The following is a 23,345-nucleotide window of genomic DNA, read 5'->3' on the forward strand; positions in this document are numbered from 1 at the left end:
TGTAGATGACCAATGTGAGGGTTACACAACCTCCTCTTCCCACTTTTCCCATATAGCTTTCTCCCCTCACTGATGCCCGAAGACTCGACAGAAGGGCTGAGAGTCAGGCATGGGTAGGAAGAAGGGATGATGTGGGAACAACATCAGGATGACCAAGAGAGTTCTCTTGGATGGAAAGGTAGGCAAGGTCTGGAACTTTTGAGGTGCCTCAGATAAGAGAGGATTGGAGATTTTGTTTAACTTTTTATCTTGAAATAATTCCAATCTTATAGAAGAGCTCTAAGAACAATACAAAAAACTCTGTACCCTTGATTGAGTCATTTATAAATACAATGGCAGTTTTCTATTCTGACCTTCTACATGTATTAGTTTGCATTTTATTGTCTGGAAATACTTTCCCTTTTCTTGATGTATCTACTAATATATGTATTTATATTCACCTGAGTTCCTGGATTCCTCTTAAGGGGGCTATAATCTGATGCTAGCATTTATTTTTATGAACAATTTTTATCCTTCAAACTAGGGCCTATCTTCTTTTGAAATGGCCCCATTGTTATTTGAACTCTTTCCTTTTTGATGCAGTAAACTGTTTCAGGCCTTATCCTTTCCTGGCTTGGAATCCATCTGTTCTCCAAGGAGTGAAGAATGGTACTTAGAAGCCAAAGATCTGGGCATTAGGTGTGGTCATTGTGTTTGAGGTGTTATACCTTCCATTCCTTCTCAGTGAGCAAACCTAGAGGGTTGCTCACATATACATATTTATTTCTGTATTTATGAAAACATATTAATCATGTATTTACAATGGATTCCTCTGTTTCTACAGGGTTCTATAAAGTTTTCTCCTTTGCTATATTTGTAGCTCCTTTCTCTAACAGAAGAAACCTGGCTTTTCTTATTCTCAGTAGATTTGCTATGGTGGTTAATTTTATGTGTTGACTGGGCCACAGGGTGCCCAGATACGTCAAACATTATTCTGGGTGTGTCTATGAGGGTGTTTCGGATGAGATCAACACTTGAATCAGCAGACTGAGTAAAGCAGATTCTCCTGCCCAGTGTGGCTGGGCCTCATCCAGTCTGTTGAAGGTCTGAGTAGAACAAAAGGCTGAGTGAGACAGAACTCGTTCTCTGCCTGCCTATCTTGCAGCTGAGACTTTGGTCTTCTCCTGTCTTCAGGTTTAGACTGAAACTTACACCATCATCTCTCCTTGTTCTTAGGCCTTTGTACTCCAAATGAAACTGACACTCTTGGCTCTCCAATTTGGCAACGGCACATCATGGGATTTCTTATAGCCTCCACAACTGCAAAATCCAGTTTCTTATCATGAGTCTCTTTATTCATGTATATACACTTGCACACACCCCTGTATCTATACCTGTTTAGCAATCTGTCTATATACACACATGCTTATCTTTATTATCCTATTGGATGGGTGTGAGTGTACATATAAACATATGTATTTGGTTCTGTTTCTCTGGAGAACCCAGACTAACACATTTACTTATTGCTTAATCCCTCTTCATGTAGCCAGTCTCCAACCCTTCCTGCCTTGTTTAGCCACACCACCATCCTTACTCAAATACCTGTTATAACTTCACTTCTGACCCCACCATGCCACCACCATGCTCAGCCTTGAGCTTGCTGTCTATCTGAAACAACTGTTGAGAAGGGGGAAGGGGTACTACTGGCTTTTCAATAGAAATTTTTAGCCCTTAAGGAAGGAAGGAGGAGAGAGAGGGAATGATTTATTTGGCTTATCTTTGTGTTTTTGAAATATGAAAGTAAAAATCATTATTTGTCTTGTGGCCCTGTGTGTTAAATCTGACACTTCTCTCTGACTGTGCTGTGGAAAAGCCTAACATATGTGGCTCAGTCACTGTAGAATTGTCTGACAGAAAAAGGGAGACTTGCTCTCTCTGAATTTATACTGTGTTGTGTGAGAGAGTTTATATTTTATTGGGATTTATTGGCTTTTTAATAATTCCATTGGTGTTCTTAAATGTGCTTTTGTACTGTATTGGTGAGTGTTGTATAAGACAAGTGCCCTTTCTCAATTCTGAAAAGAATTCTAGAAAAATAAAGGCTTGATCATGATAATATGTTGAAACAATAGGGAGTTTGGGAATATGTGCTGTGTGTTACCCAGTATGAGTATTGTTCAGGGGGAGATGTGTGCACCAAGGAGGGATATCTAGTTAATGAAACAAAATAGTTATTCTGCTGACAATGGAGACAACAAGCCAGTGCCACAATGCACAGGGAAAAGCCTCGAGGTAGCCTTGAAACAGGGGCTTAAGGGAGCGGAGGAGGGTAGGGAGACTGAGGTGGGTTTGGAAATACCTTTGAACTGGGAATCTTTCAGGCTTCCTTATCTAAAATGCATGTTTTACTTGTTTAACTGATAACAGGAAGACAAGAATTTCTGATGTTCAGTGTTAGCTATGACTCTTTTTTTTGTAGGGACCTACGTTTTGAAGCTGAGAACATTTGTGTTTGACTATTAATCTGGTTAACTATGGTTGTGTAGTTGTGTACCCAAAATGTAGTGGCTTGTACCAATAGTCATTATCTCATGAGTTGTAGGTCAGGACATTGAGTAAGGCTTCTGTGGCCATTTTTCTCCGTGTGGTGTTGAACACTCGTTGATACTGATCAGGCAGTTGATGTGGTCTGAGGGTGTAAAATGTCTTCATTCAAGGCCGGGTGCTTGGGGCGGGGCATCTCTGCAAGGCTGGCTCAGAAGGACTCCATTTCTCTAGTGTTTTCCTGTCTCCCCATGTGCTCCCTCTGGGAAGGTAATTAGATGGCTCAGGGCTCCATGACACCAAGGGAACAGCCAGTTGCTTCAAAAACAAATCTCAAAGTGTCAGCTTACTGTCACTTCTGTGCTATTCCATGTGTGAGAACAGTCAGAGGCTAGCCCAGAGTCAAGGAGAGGGGAATTAGACCCCATCTCTTGATGGGAAGAGAGAAAATAAATTTGCAACAATCTTAACTGTATCAAACTTGAAAGAATGATGAGTAGAAGATGAATAGATTATGACTTTTTCTTAAACCTTCTATATCAAATAACTGTTAGCTGTTTTTCATATGAATTTATAATAGTTAATATTAAACAGTACCAGGGAGGGAATGTGTTTAGAAAACAGATTCTTGGCTTAACCCATGCTGGACTGCTCAGTAAGACATGTGAGTTTAGAACCATCTGAATATCCTGGATAAAATAAGGTTATTAATGAATTCTGAGATTTTTCATAATAGGGTCATAGAACCCATTTTCTTTTCCTTTAAAAAGCCAAAAATGGGGCTGGGGCTGGGGCTCAGTGGTAGGGCACCCACCGTGCACGTGTGGGGCCCTGGGTTTGATCCTCAGCACCACATAAAAATAAATAAAGATATTGTGTCCATCTATAACTAAAAAAAGTTTAAAATAAAGTAAAAAAGGGTGTGTTATGAAAACACTCCTTTTGTTTAATATTCTAGTATGGATTTTGCACTCTGACTTATAAAGCATAGAATAGACCAGTAGGGTTTCTTTTTACTTTATGCTCTATTATTACCTATGAAACTTTTTTTGGCTAAAAGGTTAATTTCTAAAAACTTTCTATTTTGAAATAAAATAAAAACATATTTAAAGAAGAATTGCTAAGGCTAAGTTTCCCAGATTCACTCAGCTTCCCCTTGTGTTAACATCTTATAGCATCATGTTGGATTTGTCAAAACCAGGGAATTAACATTGATACCATGGTAATAACTAAACTATAGATTGATTTTGAATTTTAGAATCCTATTCTGAAATCCAATTCAGGAAACCACAATTCATTTAGAAAAATTAATTTTTTTTCTTTTAAGGTGCTTTTTAAATTAATTATGCAAACTTTAAAAAATTCTTCTTGTATATACATAACAGTAGATTGAATTTTGATATATTGTATATACGCAAAGTATAACTTATTCTAATTAGAATCCCGTTCTTGTAGTTGTACATGATGTGGAGTTAGAAAGATTAATTTTGGAGGTTCATATCATTTGAAACATTTCAAGGATGTCCAAGATAGAGATGAAAATTTGACTTGCATTTTGGGCATTTATATTTATTGTGATTTAATTTGATGCAAACTTGATAAAACCAGACTATGCCTTAAATTAATCTTGGAAATAGCACCCTACTCTGGGAATTCTGATTTCCATTGTCAAAGAATGGTGCTATCAATCTCTGAGTTAATTTGTGGAACTACTTTTATGGTTTGTTTGTTACATTATGTTATCAATAAGATTTTTCTTTGGGTAAACTCCTATTCTAAGAAGATTTGTAAGAAATTGGGAGAGGAAAATGCTTGTTTAATGGCAGTTTGCTGCATTGATTTTATTCCTGGACATTTACTTAGCTAGCCTTCTGCCTGTGGGCAAGTCACCTGTCTCTTGGGTCTTAGTTTCCTCATCTAAAAAGAGGAAAGGCTGGCTTATCAACATATAAAGAATATTGCCTATTTTGTAATATTTATCATTAAGAACATACTTTTGTATTTAGTATAATGGAGCAATTCTAAAGCTTCTTAAATTCAGGGTCCCCTACCCTCTTTGAAATTATGAAGGACCTCAAAGAACTTTGGTTTATGTGGGTTATCTCTATGTTCACCATTATTATAGATTGAAACTGAGAAATCTTAAAAAATGAATTTATTAAATAAAACCCATTATAAAAATTACATGACATCAAACATATTTTTTAAAAATACTTTTTATTTTTCAAATGCAAAAACAATTTTAGTGAGAAGTATGGCATTGTTGTTACATTTTTGCAAATCTCTTTAATATCAGACTTAATAGAAGACAGCTGGATTCTTATTGCTGTTGTCATATCATATACTGTGAAATCTCTGGAAAACTGTATATGTGTAAGAGGAGAGAAAATAATAAGTATTATATCAGAAATATTGTTCTGACTTTATGGACTACCCCAAATTCTCTTGTTCCCCCATGCTGGAGAAGTATTAGTGTAATAGAATGAGCTTGGGCTTTCAGTCGGATACTTCTGGGTTGGAATCTTGCATTTACTACTACTCTCTGTTGCTGCAGCCATACTGTTTATTCTTTCCCAACCTGTAAACTTATTTGTAAAATGAGAATCAAAATGTCAAATTTGCATACTTTTGTGGAGATTAAATGAAATAAAGTATACAAAAGCATCTAGCATATGTCCTTAAGTATACATGAACAAAATAGTTTCATTTGTTCTGTTTTTGTTTTGTTGCAGTTTGAAATTTTACAGAGGGTAAATTGGGGAGAGGAAAATATCCTAAAGAATAGAACAGGGGCTAGGGATATAGCTCAGTTGGTAGAGTGTTTGCCTCACATGCACAAGGCCCTGAGTTCAATTCCCAGCACCACTACCACCAAAACAAAACAAAACAAAACAAAACACACACAAAAAAACCAAACAAATTTATATAACTGTAATTCATCAATAAAAATGTGGATGGAAAATAGAACAGGTATAAAGAGAAAAAAATTGAGCTGAGGTAGATGGTCTACAAATATGGCCACCTTTGATTCTTCCAGTCACTTACTAGAGGTTCATGTCATCCTCCTGTCAAGAGATGGAATGTTTCCCCTCCCTTCCCACCTGGATAATCTTATGACTTGCTTTTGTCAGTAGAGCTAGCAAGAGTAATGCTATACAGCTTCCACTCTTGCTCTCTCCAAGCCCTAAGTCACAAAGGAAGGAAATCTTGCTGGAGAGAGACCATATAGGAATGGAGGCTGAAAGGAGGGAGAGACCCCATCATCTCAGCCCTTCAGTCCACTACAGGAGACATGCCAGTGTGTGAATGAGGTCATATTGGATTCTTGAGAGTCCAGGTGAACCTTTCTTGCCAAAACCAATTGTCCTTCTAAGTCCTGGCCAAATTTTCGAATCATGAATCAATTATTGTTGTTTCAAATCACTAACTTTTGAGGTTGTTACATAGCAATAAATGGTTGAAAACTAGGAAAAAAATTATCAAGGTGAACAGGCTTCTGTATGTGAGAAACATAAATAGCACCTTGAAAAATTAACAATTTTACTAATTTTTTTCATGACAAAGTGAGGATTTTCTTTACAAATGAGAATGAGGGTAACTCAGAAAAACACCCAATGATGCTACCATGCTTGCCTGAGAAGGGAGCTCCATGGTGCCTGAGGAAAATCTTCTCCATACACCTACTTTACTTTACCCAAATGCGCCTACACTAAAAAATGTAATGTGATTTGTGCTTTCTGTGAGAACTTGCAATCTCTTACGTTCAAAATACTAAATAAAGATGGGATGAATTTCTGAGGGCATGACATTAAAGAAATTTTTACAGGGTTCATTCTGTCTTTGTGAAGAAGTAAGCTGTTTGTCTCCAATGCAGAAGTTATTCTGTGCAGCTGGCAAAAACCTGCCTTTCTGGTTTGTAATGTCATGTTAATCAGCAAAGGTGTTATTACTCATTTGAAGTATTCTTTGTTCTGGTTAAAAGCCCCACAGATGGTATTTTCAAATAAACTTGTCCTTCTTTGGAGTTTTTCTTAAGATTATAAGTCTCTGGTAGCTCTATTCTTTCCAGAATGTTGCTAGTGTGAACATAATCTATCTCTGTTTGCTAAGTTAAATTGTATAATTCATAATCCAGAAATATGTCAAGGCAGTTATTTACTCTACTTAAAAAGTAAATTAATGTGTTCTAACATTTAATGAAGTTTTTCTGAATATAATTATAAAGAGTCAGACTTTATTTTTATTTTCTTCTTACCTGTCTTATTTCTTCCTAAGAGACAGAGAGAGAGGTTTATATCTAGTCTTTTTTGTTTTTCTTAATGATGGAAAAAAAAATTCTTATTAGATTTATTTCATTGAATAAAAATTATACATCTTTATATAGAGTTTCATATGGAAAATTCAATACCAGGCCCCTTTATTTTTAAGTATCTTACAAATTTCAAATAGAACACACCAATTCCTTATAGCATTAGCCACTAAGCAAGGTGAACATTGTGAGGGGCAAACTCCTACTCTTATAGGAGAGGAAGCTGCTGCCCCTATAAAAGACTGTTAACATACCTTTCACAGTATTTTTGTTTGTTTGTTTCAGGTAAAACTCTTTGAAGAAACTTACAAGGAGCCAGCCAAGATCAGTAGTCACTCTGGCTCATTCTTCTAGGTGACCTAGAGTAAACTTGGCTCACGATATCATTAAATTGAGCATGCCCAGAAATGTACATGTCTACCATCTTTCCTTTATGAACATGTGCTCTGTGACCTTGAACTGAGCATGTGCAGAAATGTGCTTGACCCTATATGAATAGGGTGCTTTTTTTATATGAATACTTAAGAGGATCCTAGAATAAAATCTCCATGTTTCTTTGATTGGAGGAGAGCCTTTGCAAATAATCCCAGTATTGTTGTTGTTATTTAAGATTTTTTAGTTGTCAGTAGACCTTTATTGTATTTATTTATTTTTATGTTGTGCTGAGAGTCAAACCCAGTGTGTCACACATGCTAAGCAAGTGCTCTACCACTAAGCCACAACCCTAACCCTCAGTGTTGTTCTTTCTTGCAGCAAGTCAACAAGTCTTTCTCTATTTTTTAATTGTTGGCTTCACAATCACAGAAAGGAGAATCCAGTGAGTTCAGTTACTATTACCTTTAGAACATGCCGAGTCTATTGGAATTATGTATCTGAAACAAATGTGCATTTTATTGAAAACTGAACTGAATAGCTTTGAATCGGGCTGATATAACAAGACAAATTAATCCATCCTTTTTCTCTTTACTTTCATAAGTTTGATTGATCAAGAAAAATAAAAATCTTCCTAAGAGACAGGGAGAGAGGTTTAATGTTTTTAGGATTGCATCTCTCTCCTTCCATTGTTTATTGTCCTTCTCATTAATTCAATGAACTTTTAAGGAGCTCTAACTGGGTATAAATTATTGAACTATATGTAAAGGAAGTGATATGTAATACTCAGTACCTGCCCTCAGAATGTCTGAACATTAGTAGCAAAGTTAAGAGAAGTAATAAATGACTTTAATAAAGGAAGAATGGGGCTTAAGTATCAGAGACAGGCAGAAGTAAGAAACTTCATAGGTTTAATGGATGGAGAGGTTATAATGAGGTTAGGATGGTAAGGACAAGCTTTATGCAGAAGGTGGCCTTTGAACTGGATCTTGAAAGATAAGCGGGGTTTTGATCATGACAGAGATCAGAGAAGTTATTCCAGATAAAGGGAACAGTATCATCAGGCCAAAATCCAGAGAAACCTCATGAAACCTGAAATGTTTCATAAGAAGAAGCATGAAGAATTCTTTTCCTGATATAGGTGTTGATATTCATGTCAAAAAGATATTCTCTCAAAAGTCTCATTCATGGAGGTCCATTATCTTTGATAAAATTTTAATTTATTTGTTTCAGAAAATTCTTAAGCATGTTGCTAAGTGCTGCAATTGTATCTCATTTTGTGATGTCTTAATGATTTCCCCATTTGATCAGAAATTTCTTTTAGTAATGGGCAGGAAAAAACCTGGAATATTTCTAAGTAGAGTCACCATGTCTTTTCTTTGCCAAGGACTGAAAGAAGTAAAGAATCAAGTTTTCCTTGAGTTTCAAATGAAACTAACCATCTGACTTGGAAGTGAAACCTTTATCTCAGGGTATTAAGGGTAGGAGCCCATACCTTCCATCATGGTATATAATGGCTTGTAATAGTTTTACCTGCCCAAGGGGCTCGGGAAAAACTCAGATAAAAAGTCCTTATGTAACTTTTTTTTGGGAATGTATAAATGTGGTTAGTACATTGACAGCTTACCACCATACTCCAATCTAGTCTCCATGCATTTCTTAACACCTCTTGGTGCATGACCCAAATCCACAAGATTACTGCCTCCATAAGCAAAATGAGGTAATGGTGAATTCTTACTTGTATGATATATATTTTTAAAAATATTTTTATACAAGTAATATATATATATCCCATAAGAAGTCAAACATACTAAAGAGCTTCTCATGGATATCCAAATCTCCCCTCATCTCACTTTTCAGAGGCCACTTTTAGAAGTTTCTTAGTCAGTCTCTAGCCCTGGGGTTTCTCTAGTGTTCTGATAGGCCAATAAAGGACTTCTCCCATCATAGCTCATGGTATCCTATCCTGGATGTCTCTTCCTCTCCTTTGGAATTGATTAGTGTGTATGTAATGAGGACTTAAAAAATATTTGAGCCATGGACATGGTGGTACACACTTGTAATCCCAGTGAATCTGGAAGCTGAGGCAAGGGAATCACATGTTCAAGGTCAGCTTGGGCAACTTAGCAAAACCCTGTTTCAAAATAAAAAAGAGCTACTTAAATTCTATAGTATTTCTATAATTCTGTAATAAGAATAGTGTTGCACTGTAATCTGTCGTATAGACTATATATATGGATGATTCTGATCTGTTTTTTAAGAGATGTTTGCAAAGGCCCAATAAAGTTTTATCTTATAGATTATAGGCAGTAAAGCTAACAATAAACCCAACTTAACACATACCATACTCATTCTCTGTTCATTTGATTTTGGAAAAAGTTGAGCATATTTAATAGTTTCAGTTTCAGGGATTTCATTTAACTTAAAAAATTGTGATATATTTAATTTATGAATTTCGGACTGATACAATAGAATTTTAGAAAACTATAAGAAATGCTTTGTTGCTATGTGTATTCCTATGTAAAACTCATGGCTTCTCCTGTGTATATTTTTAAAAATTTAAGAAATGCACATTTAAAAAAATAAAAATAGAGCTGTTTGTAGCTCAGTGGTAGAGCAACCCTAGGGTTAATCCCCAGTACTGGAAAAAAACACTTTTTTTTTTTTTAAATGAAGTCATGTGTTTTTTCACAATATCCTTGATGATACTTACTTATTCTCTCTTTCAGTAATAAATCCTGGAACTGGCCCACAACACTTTAGTTCCTGCTCTGTCTCTCATGTTAGTTCTCTGTGAATTCTTAATTTCTTCATTCAAAGATGATTTCTTAGGGACATGAAGACTTTATACCTCAACTACAAAATATAGACCCACCAGCAATCCCTATGAATAACCCACAAGAAGAATGAAATTATCCATAAGAGCAGGAGGCATAACAATGGAGTAGAAACTGGGAGAAGGATCATGGAAGAGGTCAGTTAGGGTAGGCCTGGCAGAAATGTGAGCTGGTGATGTGCACCCTCGCTAGGAGCAAATCTTCTACTGGCATCCATGCCTTCTGAGTTTTGTCTTATTACAGTATGACAGATGAGAAGTTAAGAGGTTTTCATGTGCATATTTGTTTGAAGTGGTGACAGAAATATAGTACTTCTGATGTTTGGCTCTGCTCCCAGTGCATGTGGAGACATACCCGCACTGCATAGAATGCTACAGCAGGAACCATGAAACATCACGTTTCTTCTTAGGTCAGCACTAGATTCACTGCATAACACTGGATGCTTTCCTTGTGGTTTCTCTGTAGAGGATAACAAGATATGCTAAAAAGAATAATATTTGTAAAGTGTTTGCACCACCAGTTTCTATACAAATGCAAAACTGTCACAGAGGTTTGACAGACTATATTCTGGTATTTTGGGAATGATAGTTTTAGAAAATGGTGATTTCCTTCTATACATGAATTTTTTTACAGTTTCCATATACATTCTAAACTACTGAGTTGGTTTTCTAAGCTTGCTTTTGTGTATATTCTTCATGAGTACAGTATTAGATCTTTTTTAAATAGTATATTATGAAAAAAAACCCTAGTATTTCTGGCGGACATAGGAACATGAAAGTCATTTTCAAAAAGAAGGCTTCACTTACATATTTAAAAAAATCTGTACCAGTTCATTGCCATAATTTAATGCATAAGTCTTTCCTGTTTTTATTCATGAACCACTTATTTTTAAAAATTAATTAATTAATTAATTAATTTTATTTATTTCTTACATACATGACAATAGTGGAATGTATCACATTCATAATTATCCATTCACAGCACAATTTTTTGTAACTCTGTATATAAAGTATGTCACGCCAAATTATGCCATTATACATGAGCTCTCTTATTTATTTATTTATTTATTTTTGCATTACAATTCTTAATATACCTTTATACCACAATTTATCATATCTCTGTATATAAGATTTGTTGACACCAAATTCACATCTTCATACATGTATTTTGTATCATGAATCTTGTTTACTTGCTTGGGATAGAAAATTAGGTGGAGTTGTGTGGCTGAACCTGCTCTAGTTATTTCACCTATTCTGTCTGTGCCTGGATAGGGGAAAGGACCCATAGGAGAGATGAGATCAAGATGGAAGATTAGCCTTCTGTCCCAACCTTCCAGAAATATTTTGAGTAATAAGAAAGATGTATAATAGAAAATTTGATTTCACTTGGCTAGAAATTATAAGTATTCCTGAAAGTCAGTAGAAGAGAATTGAAGGTGGAAATCATTGCTCAAAATGTGGGCAGGAGGACCATGGAGGAGGTAGTGATGGATTCGGGAGCACTCCACGCTTAGTGGATGTGGTTACACAAGATCAGGGAAAGCCTGGGTAGCCATCGTGGTGAGGTCTGGAGTTTGTGAAATATACAGTATCTTTCCCATAAAAATCTTCTTATAGTGGACATTAGCCTGAATCAGCTTGAAGAACTGTTCCTGATGCACTTAACATTTCTAGGATAAACTATTTGTATTCATGGTGATATTTTTTATACTCCATTAGACCCAATTTTTTATGTTCCTACTCAAGATTTTTCTTGGGACACTGGCATGGCTCTTGGACCAAATATCACTGCTCCCAAGGGAAGGTAGGTGCTGGATTGCTTGGCTATTCCTACTGACTGTCTCAAGAATGCTGGACATGGTAGTGCATGCCTGCAATCCCAGCAACTTGAGAGACGGAGGCAGGAGGATCATTAGTTTGAGGTCAGACTTAGTAAAGCTCTAAGCAACTTAGTGAAATCCTGTCTCAAAGCAAAAAGTTAAAAAAAAAAAAAGGTTCTAGAGGTATAGCTCAGTGGCAAAATGCCCCTGAATTCAAGCTTCAATATTCAAACATACAAACAAAAAAACCTGGAAAATATGGCTCAGAAGTCAGTCACTACTCCTGCTTTACACAGCTGATTCCACAGCTAGAAGTCTGTATTGCTGTGCTCTATCTGCTATTGGACACTCCTCTGCCCTTGGGAGCTGCTGCCATGAATAAATTCTAAACTCTTTCTGTATCTTTGCATCACTTGTTGAGAAGCCAGAGTCCTTGGCTGAAACTAGGTCATGCACCGTGGTCTACTTTCAGGTCTTGAAGAGTCTGGTTCCAGCCTCTACCAAGACTCATACAGTGGGGGATTCTCTCCAAGTAGGGAGGAGGATTGATATTATATACCCAGAACAAAATAAACTAAAATGAGACCTTTTCTATTGAGAATATTTGAAGTCAGAAGCTCTTTTAATGTAACTCATAGACGAAAAGACAAAAATCATATAATGTTTTCACATTTCTGAGAAGAATTTGATAGAGTTATGCCCCATTTTTTATTAAAAACCAGAAGAAGGAGGAGAGGAGGAGGAGGAGGAGGAAGAGGGAACTTCTGTTTGATAGAGTATACGTAAGGGCCATGCAACAGCCAATTAACTTAGTGATGAAATTTTAGAAGCTGTTCATTAAAACTGGGGAGAAGCATGCCTATCCTCACAACTACCATCTATCCTTCAGCTGAGGTACTAGCTAATGAAGTAAGAAAAGGGAAATAAATATGGGGAGACATTTGAAAAGGAAGAACCATAACTCTTATTTGTAGAAATGTGATTATCTGAAAAGACACCATAGAGAAACTATTATAACTGTTGAGAGTTTAGCAAGATGGCTGGGAATAAGACTAATGTGGAAAAATTAGTTGCTTTCCAATACATTAGAAATAGCCAGTCAGAAAGTATAACAACAATGGAATTATAAAATACTTAGGAGTGGGCTGTGGCTGTGGCTCAGTGGTAGTGCACTTGCCTGGCATGAGTGAGGCACTGGATTCCATTCTCAGCACCTCATGTAAATAAAAAAATAAAGGTCTATCAACAACTAAAAATGCTATTAAAAATACTTAGGAATAAGCCTGTATGAGTTTTCCATCACTGTGTAACAGATTGCCACGTGCACAGTGGCTTAAGCATACCCCTGTTTATTATCTTTCTGTTCTCTAGGTCAGAGGTCCAGACTGACAAGGCTGGATTCTCTGCTCAAGGTCCCACAAAGACAAAGAAAAGAGTGTTGGTCTGCTGGTCTCTTATCTGAAGACTATGGGGAAGAATCTTCTAGCCTCTTTCAAGTTGTCATCAGAGTCCCATTTTGGTGATGGTGGTACTGAGTTCCCCTTTCCTTGTTGGCTGCTAGCTGCTAGCTGCAGGCTACCCCTGCTACTTGGGACTGCTCAGATAATTTCTCAGATGTCCCCTTTCAATTTTAAGTGGCAAAGACTTTTGGCTCCTTCTCAAGCTTTGAATATCCTTGACTTTTCTTCTGCCTTCCCCTTCTGCCGGAGAAAGTGATTTATATTTTGGAGCCTATGTGATTAGATTAGGTACACTCTGGTAATCTATTTTAAGGGTTGCTGTGCAGTCATTCAGTGATAGCTAATCACATTCACAGGTTTCCAGAAATTGAGACAGGACATCTTTGGAGGGGAGTGGGCATTTGTAAATTTTGCCCGCCATGAAGTCTAAATAAAATTATATGAGACCTACATATAAAAAAAAAGTATACAATTTTTTTTTAAACATATAAAAGAAAACCATGTTGGTTTTACTTGGTAAATATTGTATCATTCCCCTCTTCCAGCACACGTCCATTCTGTCAATCCAATTTAATTCCAAATTCCTAGCAGAATTGTTTATTAAATTGGCAAGCTGATTCTAAACTTCTAGTAGAGAAAAATGTCTAAGAACTGGCAAAGGCAATTTTGTAACAGAACAATGGATGTCAAATGAATGATATTAAACTAAATTCATTAAAATATTGGGGATGTTGTTCTGAATCTATGAGAGAGAATTGAGATTTAGTAAATGACAAAGTTGTTTCAAATCAAAAAATGGAAATGGTGGCCTTTTTAGTGAATGGTGGTACAGTTATCTATCCATTTGGAAATAAAGTTAGGCCCAGATCCCAAGCACAGAAATAATTTCCAGATGGGGTAAAGAACTAAATATACCAAGTAAAATTGTGCAAGTATTAGAGGTACCAGGAGAATTTGCTCATAAACTTTGGAAATGCAATTGGCTACTAGTAAGTACACGAAAGAGCACTTACGTTTATTAGAGTCAGGAAAATATAAATAAAAATACCCCCCATCTTTTTCTCAGATTGGAAAACATTTGTTCCATGCAAGTTTTGGCAAGGGAGGGGGAACATCTATTCTCACTGTGTGAATTATAATGGTCTTCTTGGCAATGCCTGTCATAATTTTAAATATGTATATTCTTCAAATGAGTGATTTCACTTCCAGATTTTTACCTCAGAGAAATACACGTCCAAGAGCGCAAAGAGGCATTTGCTAGATGTGGAATTGTTATTGTAGCAGAAGATGTCTAACCACCTGTCAAGAAAGGGCTTTTTGTTTTTAAATAAATTGTTTAGTGGATTTTGAAAAAGGGACCAATTAAATATAACCAGCATAATTTAGAGGAACACAAAATACCTAAGGAATTTTGTAACAAGAACTGTCTTCTTCACGTATGTACTATTGTTACTTCATATCACTCATTTTATAATACATTTAATCAAAACATTTCCCTTCGGTTAACAATCCATTTTCTAAAAGCAGTGTAGTATTGAGTCCTCACCCTGGGTGCATGAGCACGTAATAGTAATTTTCTGAGGGAAAATGCAGTTGATCAAAAGCCCCTACTTTATTGTCACAAGGCATGACTTGGAGATTTTTTTCTTGCTACCCTGCTAGTGATGGGGCACAAGAAAGGGAAGTTCTGACTGATCTGTCCCTGGGCAAAAGTGGATCATTTTCAAGATCAGTGTGGTGTGTGGAGTAGTACCTGATGGTTAAGTATTTCTTATATGTGTGAAAAATTGGATCTTTGTTTTGGTGCTGGGGATTGAACCCAGGGTCATACATATGCAAGAACCTTGAAGCATCAGTGTATGTATCAGGAAGGGAGAGGAGATGGTTAACTTTTTAGGTAGGTGTCAGCATTTTAAAAGCAGCCAGAAGAGCTGGCACAGTGGCACACACCTGTAATCCCAGTGGCTTGGGAGGCTGAGCAGGAGGATTGCAAGTTCAAAGCCAGTCTCAGCAAAAGCAAGGCGCTAAGCAACTCAGTGAAACCCTATCTCTAAATAAAATGCAAAATAGGGCTGGGGATGTGGCTTAGTGGTCAGAGTGCTTCTGAGTTCAATCCCCAGCACACCCCCCCCCCCCAAAAAAAAGCAGCCAGAAGAAATATTTACTTTATGTCTCTGCTTATGTGAAAGAGATCAAGTAAAATATTTTCACAAGGGCTTTTCAGAACATTAACTTTAGCAGCTTTAATCTAAGGGTTTATTATTGAGGATTGAAAAATAAAAGCTCTGGCTATTATTATTTTAATTTTATATATCTTCTGTATTTGATGCTTGTGAGAGTAATGGTGAAAACTGCTTTTAAAAATGAAAAAAATGTATGTTTTTTTTTAACCAAAGTGCTCTTTGATGAATTTATTAGATGTTCTTCATATCTTTATCTTTAAATAATTTTGTCCAAAGATACTTTGTAATCCCACAAGAAAGAAGCTTATACTAATTTAACAGTCAGTACTATATAAGAATTATTTTCCAAAGCAGCTTCTTTAATAAACTTTAAATTACATTTGTCTTTGTAATTGAGGTAAAACCTAAAGAGATACTGTGGTCTAATAAAAAAGGTTCCATTGTGAAGGAAGCTCATAAATGATGAGAACTGTGATTGTATCCCACTGAAACACAAGACAAGATACCTTGTGAAAAAAAACAATTGAACTGTGAATTATTTTTGCAGAAGTCAACAAAAGGTTCCATTGTCTTGGACCATGTCTTCCGTCACATAAACCTTGTGGAGATAGATTATTTTGGACTGCGTTATTGTGACAGAAGCCATCAGACGGTGAGTACAATGACTTCTTATTAAATTTGTCTGCTTATAAATTGTGCTCTCTCTGGCCTTTTGGATGTGGTCCTAGATGGTTAGGTTCTTTGTAACGGAAAATGACTGATAACCACAAAACTGTTTTTCCCTGGTAATTTCTTTGCATTCTCCCACCCTTTTTGGGCAAAAGTCTGAAGAGTTGATGGACTCGTAGTTTCTTTGTGTGCAGTCCTCTTTGTAAATGGTTTATGTTGCTTCCATTTTTGCAACCATATTGAAGTGAAGTGCTTTCCATTTTGCTGTTTGGGGTATTATATAAGAAAAAAACTGTCTAATCTCTTGAAGAGACAGGCATTACTGCCTTTGAAGAAAGGAAATGGTTTAAGAAATACATACAGTACACAAGTGTTAAAAAGGTGCCTATCTAAGTTTTAAAAGTGGTTTGAACTGTTATAAAACAAGTAGGGGTTTTCATTCATGAGTCTGACAGAGGAATAGCTTTCTAGAGGTAAGAATAATAAAGGCAATCTGGCTTTTGATTCAACGTCAGTAGTTCACATGGTTGACTTGGAAGATCTTCCTGTTTGGTCAGATGGTAGAGAGTTAGAAATTTGCCACAATGGAAAGATTTTAGAGGTGATGATTTTGGAGGATGAAAGGATATTCACTAATATGACTTTTGGTTTAGTCTAAGGAAAAATCTTAGCCTGAGATAGACACACTAGGATTATGCAAAATGCTCCTATGCTTACCTTAAAAATACCTGATTTGACTTGCCTTCTGTTTTTCGCCCTGTGCAACTGTTGTTGGACTAAAGATTTCCTCCTCTTTCTTCATCAGTTTTCCCAGTCTCCACTAGGCCATTTGAGATGCATTCAGCGAAGAACCTGATTTTTTGAGTGGTATTTCTGTGCCCTACTCCAGGAATGTCCTAGGGTAAAAGGCAGGCAAATAGAATGCTGTTGATGGTGATAACTTGTGGTTTCTCATGAGCTAGTCTATTCCGTTTCACAGGAGGATTTAACAAAATAGGAGTAAAAAGTGGGCATGTTGGGTAGAATGGTGTAGAAAGGAATAGCTTTCCAGAGGCAAGTGGTCATTCATGTGTACTTCAAAGAAATGCAACAGACATGTTTAGAAGTTCACTGAATTCTGTCTCTATAGCAGAGCTGTAAATCTATACTGAAAGATTAAATTGAAGCCAATAGAATGTACTTTAAATTATATTCATATTTCATAAATAATATTTTCCCAGCAGAGAAAAATACATTTTCCTGATCTTAATCTAGTATGTCAGAACTTGCCTGGGAGGGTTAACTGTCTTGCTAAAATTGTATAGAACTTATTACCCTCTTTTTTTTTTTCCCCAAAGAAAAACTGAAAAGTAAAGAGAATTGCAAACAATGGCTCTTACTGTTTCAAAAGAATTAATAGTGTTGATAGTTTATTGAAAGTTTTGTAGGGTTTATATTAAGTCCAATTTTTTTTTCTGTTACCCTAACTCCTAAGGTTTGGCATCTGTGATAGTGTTTGTAATACAGGTTTTAGGAGAAAATGAAATTATATGCTTAGAAGGAGAAAATTATTAAGTCATGTTTTGATGTGGTTAGAACATTGGCTATATAAATGACATGAAAAAGTACTCTTTGCTTTCTGAATTTGCATTTTCTCTAGTGAACTCAGATAAAATAAAGGTAAACAAAAGGAAAAATAGAGATGATTTATAAGCATTGTTTAGTCTTGACATGTTCAAATGCATTGTCTGATTGCCTTATAGTACCTTGTAGGAGACTTTCAGAATACTGTCATGAAATTTTGTAAGTATTTCAGTATATTAGTAGGAGCAGCACTACATATACCATAGTTACTTAAAGCAAATAAAAAAATTTAAGAATATCCTTATGTTAGAAGAGTTGGGATATAATGAAAAATACTTGTCTTAAAAACCAAGTAATGGTTTCCTGAATGTTGCTTGAATTACTGTGCATTAGATTTTTTTATATTGCTTTTCTTTTCTTATGCCCCAAGATTTATTTTTAAAGGGTAATGGCTATGTAATAATGCTCAGTAAAATGAATATCTCCATTAAGATCTACTTAGAGAAGACTTTGAGACCTGAAGATAGACCACTTAGGTCAATTCTGGGGGCACATAAAAGGAGAGAAAGTGGGAGAACCATGGATCAAAGGGAAGGAAGATAACTAGGAATGAAGAGTGCTTACATCAGTGAAAAACCCTGGGATCTTTCTCCTTTCCTTCTCCTGCCATTGGCAATGGATTGTGACTTGGAGCCACGTTGAAGTCTGACTTGGATTGAGGCCAGTGCCTTTACGTGTGAAAGAAGAAGGCTGGAAAAGTAGAGAGGATGTAACAGTGGAAGCAGAGGTTGGAGCAGTGTAATTACTGCAGGGCACCTTGAGCCAAGGAATGCAAGCAGTCTCTGGAAGCTGGAAAAGGGGAAGAAATGGATTATACCCTAGAGCCTCTGGAGGATAGGCAGCCCTTACCTGCATTTTGATTTTAGCCTGTGGGTTTCATTTTGGACTTTTGACATATAGATTGTAAGATAATTTCTGTTGTTTTAAGCCATCAAATTTATGATAATTTGTTATAGCAATGGAAAGAAACTAATACTCATGGATACTGTAGGGGAGAATCTTATCTTGCTTGCCCAGTGGGAATATAAAGCTGTATTATTTGGGTTCTTCACACTAGGAAGAAACCTGAAACACTATTACTCTTCCTGAGTGATAATATTTCATGTCCTCTGATACAGATGATTAGGATTTCCTTGTGATTAGAGCTGTGTGTGCTTCCCCAGATGTATGTGAGCAATATTAGTGGCTGCTTCAAGAGTATTTAGGTACCTTATTATGGGAGATGGATGGTGAGTTCAGTTGATGATAGGCAGAGAGTTTAAATTGTAGCATAGACTCCTTCATTTTAAATAATTGGAAGAAACTGGAACCACCTTTTGGGTTTTCAGATTTTATTAGAAGTGGAAAGGCAGGAGAATCACAAGTTTGAGGCCTGGGCAACTTAGTGAGACCCTGTTTCAAAATTAAAAGTTAAAAAAAAGGGGGGCTAGAGATATAGCTCAGTGGTAGATTACCCCTGGCTCAATAACCAGTACAGGGAGAGGGAGAGAGAGCGAGCGCGTGAGAGAGTGTGATATGGTGGAACAGATTGCTGCCTTTAGAGTTACAAGATAGATGTGAATCCTGTGTGTGCTCCTAATGAATGATCAAGTCACTTAATTTTTCTAAATCTTGATATCTCTATTAGTCACGTTTCTGTTACTATAATTAATACCTTAAGATGGGTAACAAATAAAGCAAAAAAGTTTGTTTATTTACCCACAGGTTTGGAGGTCCAAGAGGGTAGTGCTGGCATTGAATCAGCTATGGTGAGGGCCTCATAGCAGAAAGCTTTATAGTGGCAGGAGTGTGTGTACAAGAAGGAAAAATCACATGGATAGACAAAAAGTGGGAGAGACTGTAGTGGGACTGAGCTGGCTCTTCTATAACAGTCCTCTTGAGAGAACTAACCAGGCTGCAGTGAGAGGAGCATCAATTCCTTCTGAGAGGAGTGCCCTCAGCAGTCTAATTGGTTTTCACTAGATGCCACTTTTTAAAGGTTCTACACCACTTCCCAACACCACCACACTGAAACCAAGTTCCCAACACATGAGCCTTTGAGGGACACATTCAGACCATATTCAAACCGTAGCAACCCTTACCAACATCCTTATCTGTAAATTGAGAATAAAATGCCTATTCTCCCTAACTTTCAGAATTGATGTAAGACCAAATCAGAATGCATGAAAGCTTTGTAGATTATGAGGTTTAAAACATGTAAATGGTCTTTCTTTTTGAAACTAGCCTAGGAGAAAATATTGCTGGTGATTTTTTTTAAAAGTACAATAGGGAGAAGAAGGAAACAGTCTGGAGGAGAGAAGAAAAAAAAGCAAATAAACTCCAGAGTCTTGAGATCACTTTTGGAAAATTTTCAAAATGAGTTTTGATGATTATTGGAAGCAATAGTAAGGATAAATGGGATATTCCAAAACTGCTTCTGGTTTTATAGTAGTAGGCATAATCATGTCTTACTTTAACATTAGCACTCCTTTACAAATTACTCCTTCAAAGGCAGAAGTCATATATAATTAGAGGTTTTCTCAGAAAATGGAACTCAGCATGGCTTTGAGAATCAGGCTGCGGCATCTGCTGCCCTTTGACTTCAGAAGTCAAAGAAGGGGGAATGCATGAAGCACACAGCTAAAGGCAGTATGTAATATCCTCTTTCCCCAATGAACTCTTCCTTTGGTTCTCCAAGACAATAAAAGCAATCAGAATGGAACTTTACCTTCTGGACCAACCTCCACCCCAAACATACTTAGTTGCTTCTTTCCATCTTTTTCTCTCTGGTCACAAGAGAAGAGTCCCAGGGCCTCTGACCTGGACCTTGTCACTCCTTGCTTTTTCTCTCTGGTAGCTCTAACTTACCCTTCCTACCCCCTCGTTGCCATCAGTGTTTGGGCATGTTCAAGTCTTTGCATTTAGATTCCTCTCCCTCTACTCCTCTGCCTTTCTTTTTATTGCCGTTAGTTGACTCTGTCACACCTGAACTCCAGAATGCTTTGTCTAAATTCATTGCCCCTATTTCTTAGATCTCACTCATTCCTAAATTTCTCACAGTTTAGCTTTGAGCCTTATTGTGTAATTGAAACTGCCACCCACCCCTCGCCTGGGAGACACTCCAGCCCTCATCTCACTTGACCTTTCTGTTACGCATTGACACTAAAGAATCTTCTCATTTGTTCTTATGACACCACATTCTCCTTGCTTTGCTCTTTTCAAATTTTCTTCTAGTCATTTCTGTTCAATCTCTTTCATGATCATGTTCCCTCTGATTATTCCACAAAATGTTAACGATTTACCAGGATTTTGTCTTATTCTCTTATGTTCTAACTCTGTATAGGCTCACACACTTAATGCTACCTCTTACGGTACTATCTTTGAAATAGTCAATATCTTTTAAAAATATAAATTAAACTGTATATTTGTATTTTCCCCACTGCTCCCAAATGCTTTGAGTGTTAGTGAACAGAAACAATCATCATCCACTGAGCACTAGCAGGCAGCCCAGCTCTGTACTCTCTGGCCTTTGTATCCTGGTATCATATTTTGCCGTATGTATGTTATCGTTGTATGTTCTGGCAAACACCCCAAATGACTGTTAAACCATATGTAAGTGATAATGTTAGTCCTGTTGCGAAGAAAGAATGGAAGATTGTCATGTTACATTATTACAAATCAGAACTTTTCCTTTCTGGGGCATCTTCAAGCACCTGGTAGTAGAATAGAGGGTAAAGACAAAGAAGCACAAGAGTGTTCTTTGACTTTATGAAGAGCATCATAAATCACACAGTGGCTGGGAGGACTGATGGCAATGTATGAAGGATACCTGGGGGCCAGGGGGAAACATGCAAGAAAAGTATGACTGGAGGGTTTTCATGAGTAAGGGGCTTGGAAGGGAATGCTAGAAACATCCTCATAGGAATTCAAAGCACCGAAATGCTAATTTTCCTGTGGATTGATGCACGTTACTCTCCCTGTGTAGCCTCCTCTGCTCTGTGGTTTAAATTTTTGTCTAAAGATGAGTGACCCCTATAGCTAACTCAGATATCTCTAGAGGCATTACACCATGTAAGGAATACAGAAGGATTCAAATCAGGCTGTACTACTTAGGAGAGCTCTGTGGCACTGGGGGAGTCTCCCTAACTTCTCTATTTCTCAGATTCCCCATTTATAAAGTGGGGATAGTAATAGAGTAACAACCTCATAGGGTGGTTGTGAAGATTGAAGAAAATACCCAGACAGTTGCTTTAAACCTGTGGCCAGTGTATAGCTCTTTCTTACTGCTTAAATGCCCCTCGGGTACCTCAAATGCAGTATCTTCAAAACTGAAGCCATCCCAGGGTGTGGTGACACATGCTTGTAATCTCAGTTATTTAGGAAGCTGAGGAAGAGGATTACACATTTGAGGCCTCCGTAGTATAGTGGGACTCTGTCTCAAAATTAAAAAAAAAAAAAAAGGGTGGTGGTGGTGGCTGGAGACCTAACTCAGGGGTAAAGCGCCCCTGGGTTCAATCCCCAGTTCTGCAGTACAAACAAACAAAACTGAAGGCATTATCTTTCCTTCTAAGTCTGCCTTTAAAAAAAAAAAAAATTCCTGAGAGAGTGATTTTTTTCAATCACTTTTTACAAATCATGTATGTATACGTAGGTTTAGATTGAGATTAAAAATTTTACCATAAGTTATAGTACATGCGAATCTTCAGTTTATCATAAACATTGGAAATCCATCACATTACTATTAAATGTACCCAGTCACTTTATATATCATATTAATTTGGACTTTATTATCTGCCTTTAAAAAAGAATACACGAATCAGCTCTTCATTAAAAGTCAGAAATTTTCCTTTATTCCTTTTATCCATAAACTTGTATTTTTGATTCCATGTTCTCCCAAAATTTTCTCTTATATTTTTATTAATAAGATATGTTTCCCTATAAAAATATTGTACATATAAATAGAAATTTTACAAGTTTATTTCCAGAGACCTTAAGGCCCTAATTGTTATTGTTGCCTGTGGGTAGTTATCACCATGATTGTCACTGTGTAATTAATTAAAACAGCAAAGTATTATGCATTTTAATGATTATTAAACATAAAAGTATTTATTGGAAACATATCTTTAATTCTACAAATGGGCCTTTTTCTTTTCAGTGAATCCATATACCCTAGGCTGATTATAATATGTTCTTGGAGTGAGATAAGGCTCAGCCATAATTTATGCCTATTTTTGTTTTTTATAGATATTAGCACTGAGTAACCTTTATTTTTAGATGAAAAAGGAGTTTCAATAAAGGAAGATCACTCAATTTCTTGAACTTCTTCTGCATTATATGTCAAAAATTGCAGAGTGATCTGTCATCTAAAATTATTTTTGGTAATCTCTCAGGTACCTCAAACACAAGGTAGTCATCTTCTTTCCTCCAAATCTACTTTTTCTTATGTTCCTGAGAGCAGAGATTTTTTCAGACCACCCAGTTGGGGTGTCCTTCAATTTACTTGAAAGCAATGAATTAAAAACCACCTGGTTTAATTTGTTAATCATTATAATAATCAACTCCATGATTTCT

At 36.6% G+C, this 23,345-nt stretch overlaps 1 protein-coding gene across 4 annotated transcripts in view; it reads left to right on the forward strand.

Moving 5' to 3' along the window:
* Epb41l4a (erythrocyte membrane protein band 4.1 like 4A) overlaps nucleotides 1-23,345 on the forward strand; it is a 231,624-nt gene that overhangs the window by 85,096 nt on the left and 123,183 nt on the right. For all 4 annotated transcript variants that reach the window (XM_071612342.1, XM_071612343.1, XM_071612346.1 and 1 more), the window contains one exon: nucleotides 16,051-16,155. In XM_071612342.1, coding sequence (XP_071468443.1) covers nucleotides 16,051-16,155 — 105 coding nt within the window. The remainder of the gene's footprint in view (nucleotides 1-16,050; nucleotides 16,156-23,345) is intronic.

The sequence above is a fragment of the Marmota flaviventris genome, chromosome 5 (assembly GCF_047511675.1).
Source record: "Marmota flaviventris isolate mMarFla1 chromosome 5, mMarFla1.hap1, whole genome shotgun sequence".
Classification (NCBI taxonomy): Eukaryota; Metazoa; Chordata; class Mammalia; order Rodentia; family Sciuridae; genus Marmota; species Marmota flaviventris.